At 42.8% G+C, this 5,000-nt stretch overlaps 1 protein-coding gene across 5 annotated transcripts in view; it reads left to right on the top strand.

Moving 5' to 3' along the window:
- Nucleotides 1-5,000, top strand: part of tasora (transcription activation suppressor a) — a 75,628-nt gene that overhangs the window by 41,301 nt on the left and 29,327 nt on the right. For all 5 annotated transcript variants that reach the window (XM_031301379.2, XM_031301378.2, XM_031301376.2 and 2 more), the window contains exons 16-18: nucleotides 1,639-1,846; nucleotides 2,629-2,757; nucleotides 3,397-3,551. In XM_031301379.2, coding sequence (XP_031157239.2) covers nucleotides 1,639-1,846; nucleotides 2,629-2,757; nucleotides 3,397-3,551 — 492 coding nt within the window. The remainder of the gene's footprint in view (nucleotides 1-1,638; nucleotides 1,847-2,628; nucleotides 2,758-3,396; nucleotides 3,552-5,000) is intronic.

Raw genomic sequence — 5,000 nt, 5'->3', positions numbered from 1 at the left:
AAGGAGAAAGTAGGGCGTGGAGGGACGACACCAAAAACCTAAATCACATTTCTTTAGTTGATACTGATGTGAAAAGAAGGAAATGGTTCTAACATTGCTCTTTAGATGTGTGTGAATGTCCCCCACCAGGAGTAATTTATATAGTTCTATTTTATAGTGATCCATTATCTGTTCAAAACATGTTCTATTAAAGAAAAGATAGAAAATAAATATGTGTGTGAGCTGTAAAGTGGTTAGAAAAAATGAAATCAGAATCAGCTAAAATCGGTATCAGCTGGTCTAACTCAAAGAAAATCAGAAATCGGAATCGGTCTAGAAAGATGTAATCGGTGCATCTCTAATAGAAAGACATGCCCCCTGCCTAAACATGACTCAGCATTTCTTACAATCGATCAGACATAGTAGACATTCAGGAGCCACTACGTTTCTTCCCCTCTGTACCACTTCCTACCCCAAGGTTAGACTTCCAGTTTATCTCAACTATGTGAGAAGTCTCAACTATCCACGGAGAAATGAATGCACTGGGAGAGATAGTTTAGGGTGACCTCGTAGCCCCTGTCTGTTCAGCGTACATGTTACGTTCCCAGACTTTGTGGCTCCTACTTTCAACATGTGGGAATAGAAAAACTCACTTTCAGCATTGTGAGACACAGCAAAACAGAAATAAGACAATATAAAGAATCATGCTTAAATATAATTTAGGCTATAAATAGGGTAATTTATCTTTGCTATTAAAATTCCTTTTAATATATCTTTTCAGACTTATCTTATTTTTTGAAAAAATAAACTTTCAAAACATTTTTTTAAACATAATTTGGAGGCCCCTCTGCACTAAGTCTGAGGACCCCCTAGGGGTCACGGACCCCCTGTTGAATATCTCTGCCGTAGGCTGATAGTTGATGATTAGGCTTTGTTAATTCTTGCTGTAGAGAGCTCAAGCGTAAATATGTCTGGAACACGTGTCAAACTCAAGGCCTGCGGGCCAAATCCGGCCCCTTGCAGATTCAGATCCGGCCCGTATATCAATTTGGGTTCACATAAATTTCGGCCCTCCTAGTTGTGCACCAAACCAAAAACACAGGAAAGTGTTTTTTAAACTGTAATTACCTGACATTCAAAGCAGAATTTGGCAGATTTTGGCGACTCCGAGACTCAGAAATTCCCCGAGAAGCAGAGAGTTTAATATTCAGGCTGTGAAACAAAAATGTAATCATTGTTTTGGTTGATTTGCTAAATTCTATGATGGCTTTTGATGACTTTTGTAGGGCTTCATGTCAACAAAAATGTGACAAAAAGCGCACAGAAATGTCAGAAGAAGCAACAAATTTACAGAAAGGGGACAAATGTCTGAGAAAGCCACAAAAAAGTCAGAAAAAACAACAAAAATGAGGAAAAAAGCTACCAAAATGTTAAAAACTAAAAGTGACATGCAGTAACAAAAGCCCGTCAATAATCTCTCCATGTCTGGCCCTTGGTGGGATTCTCTTTTTCCAGTGTGGCCCTCTGGGAAAATGAGTTTACGCCAACCACTGTTTATACAAAGCGAGTGGGGGGGTAATGTGGACTATTTTGAAACCCTACATTTTCTTTTAATTTAATTATTTTAGTCAACTGAAATGTTTTTTCTTTGTGGCTCAGATGCAGCAGCTGATAGACCTGGTTTTGACCTGTAAGAGGAATGCAGAGAATGAGGTGAGGATGGAGGAGGGAGGAGGAGGAGGAGGAGGAGGAGGAGGAGGGGTGAAGGTACCAGGGAGGAAGAGGAAAAGGGAACAGGAGACCGCAGAGAGGGCGCTTAAGTTCCTGAAGGCATCACAGGATCCCGGAAGACCCAGCAAGATTCCAGGTGAGGAGACTGAGGCTTCTTTTCCCCCGCCACACCACGCTTTGTTGAGTTTTCACTGCACGTAGAAATTCAACAGCTGTTCCTTTGTTCTATAATATAATAATAATCCCAGGAGGAAATTATTTTTGTTACAACTCCAGATATACAAACATCTTTTATCCAGACTTTAACATATATATTAAAAACAAATATACAGTAATAATATATAAAAGATCAAATGTACAGTGTTAATGTGCAAATAGTGCAATAAAAAAGAGAAATGATTGTTTACGTCTTTTGCCAGTCAAGGGGCTTTTCAGTGTTTCCCACAGATTCAAAAGCAATTTGTCGCGACGGTGGGGGGGGGTGTAAGAGTAAACAATGACATAACATTATTTATTATACGTGTATTTGATTCACAGCTGCTACATATGGTGTTTTGACCTCGACAACCCAACTGCATTTTACCGCAAACTTGCGACTAGTTAACTTTCTAAAGCAGACGCAGTCGCTTGTTGCTAAGAGTCGGGTCGGTGATTGTGATTGTTTAAAAGGTGTTCACGAGATAGATACCAACCTTTAGTGAACTTGTGAATTTCGCCAGCCGTCTTCTCTCCTTTACAGAGACAGACACTGTGGGCTCGGTGGTGTTTTAAGCCTCCACCGTCACCTTACAGCCAGCTAACCCTCACCTTAACACTAACATAACTTCATTGACGTAACCATTGCCGCGCTGCCTGGAAGGCGACGTTGGGGGCTAACGTGGCTTACTGACATGTTTTGTCTCTGCTGTTGGCTCCTAGTTGAGAGAAGCCAAGTCCCTGGCTCTCCTGGCTCTCTTGCGTCTGTGATTGGCTCAGTGGGTTTGAAGGACGTTGATCTGAGGGAAGATGGATCTGAACTAGCTGCGAGACTTCTCAGTCTGCTAACAGGTGACTGGATACTGAGACTTTCTGCCAAACCACATACACCAACTACTATATCACCTGTGGAGCCTTCGACTTTTTATTCATATTCTTTTCTTTCTGTTCCTTAACATGGTCTTTTTGCAGTTTGTTGCATCAAAACACTAGACAGTCCTTCCAGAAAAATGCAGTTTTTTTTGTGATTGTTGCGTGCAAAAATCCTTGATTATGCAGCACGTTTTCTTAAAAAGATTTTATTTTATTTTATCCGATGAAATTGCGGGAACTTGCAAAAACTGCGGTTTCATCGTGGCTTCATCGCGGGGTTTGCAGCTTTACAATGATGTTCACGTCACTTACATCAAATACAACATTTTTCAACTTTCTGCTAAGATATGTGTGACTTTTTTGCAATGAAAAAGTGGGGATTATAAAATCATGCAAGCCCCGCATATTTTGCGCGGAAATCAGCAATTTGAATTCGGAAAGTGCGGCGTATTTGAAAAAATGCGGCCCCCGCATAAATATGCAGACTTTGGCTGATTATGCATTGAATTATGAGATCACATGATCACATGATCACGTCATCATGAAATCATTGGTTATAATAACAAACTTTTGATGTAAAGCAGTTCTTTGAAAATAAATGTTTCCCACCACTGACAGGTCTCAACCAGGCTGCCAGGGGAACGGCCAATCAGAGCGTCAGTGAAGTGCCAGAGGAGGGGCAGAGGGAATCCTGTCCATTTGATAAGTTGGCCACCAAGCTTGGTCTGCCCACCAACTGTGACATTGACCTGAGGAAGCAGGATGAGCTGGAGGTAACTGATGTTTTAAAGATCCCCTCCACTCAAAAATGTGTTTATGTCCCCTAAAATGCCTGACCTAAAGTGTTATGATATATTTTTTTACATACATAATTATCACAGTCAAAGCCATAACAATATGTGTAGATATGTTGCATGAAAGGTTTCTAGCCAGTAGGCTAATTTGCAACCCCAGTCCCTGGTCAGGCCTTTCTAAAAAGATAATCCAAATATAATTTTTTTAAAAGAACTACATAGTGTGAGTTAAGGTGACTACACACCAACCTGATAATCGGCCGTCTGACAGTCTGGCGAGGTCGGTGACTCGAGTCTGTTCGGTGTGTTCGTGCCGTCGTCCGTTGGAGGAGCCGTCAGCCTTCATTTTGGCCGACCTGACATGATCAGTCAGAGACAGGACAGTCGGAGACTGATCAGTCAGAGACAGGACAGTCGGAGACAGGGCAGTCGGAGACAGGGCAGTCGGAGACAGGGCAGTCGGAGACAGGACAGTCGGAGACAGGGCAGTCGGAGACAGGACAGTCAGAGACAGGACAGTCGGAGACAGGGCAGTCGGAGACAGGGCAGTCGGAGACAGGACAGTCGGAGACAGGGCAGTCGGAGACAGGACAGTCAGAGACAGGACAGTCAGAGACAGGGCAGTCGGGACTCACCTGGAAACGGGGAGCGGGATGAGCGTGACTACAGTGTCTCAAAATCTGAGTAAAATCTTTTAAACTGACCTTTGTTGATCTGAAATGAAGACAGATTCAGCAACTGCACGGCCTATTTCTCTCTTCAAATGTTTTCAGAAACACGTTTCGGTGAACTATTTTAGTCCAATATGAGATCGTATTCTGAACGAGCCGCCATGACAGTCTGGCTGTGAATTTCTGGAGAAACCAGACCCACGTGACGCGTTCGTCCAATCAGCTGCTGGTCTTCATTTTTTGGCAACAATCCAGATTAGCTCCGCCTGCTGTTATGGAGACGTATTACGTCTGGTCTCTTCAGTGTGTTCTGAGGAACTTTTTGGACCAACTCGGGGAGACTGATCAGTCAGACTGGCTTTACTGCCGACGGTCGGCCTGGTTGGTGTGTAACCGGCATTACACAATCATGCAGCAGATACATTCTATACTAATTATATACTAATTACTGACAGTCTAGGTCAGTGGGTGTGTTAAGCCTGTTTGACGTGTCGAGAGCAGCCAGCAGCCACAGTTGGCGGTGACAAAAAGGCGCCGCCAAGTCGGACAGTTTCCAGCCGTTTCCAGCAGCCTTCAGGCTGAACAGCAAGTCACAGAAACACTCACATCCTGTTAGGTCAGATTCCGATTTAATAAAATGTTATCAGACCCAAATATCAGCTCCTACACAGTCTCCAGTTGTTTTATAAAGACAGAGTAGCTGTTACCATGCTCTATATGTGATCTGTTGCTGATTTTAATCAACAATTAACAGACT

The sequence above is a fragment of the Sander lucioperca genome, chromosome 6 (genome assembly GCF_008315115.2).
Source record: "Sander lucioperca isolate FBNREF2018 chromosome 6, SLUC_FBN_1.2, whole genome shotgun sequence".
In the NCBI taxonomy this organism is placed as follows: Eukaryota; Metazoa; Chordata; class Actinopteri; order Perciformes; family Percidae; genus Sander; species Sander lucioperca.
The sequence above is the reverse complement of the archived record's forward strand: the minus strand, read 5'-3'. Positions and strand labels throughout refer to the sequence as shown.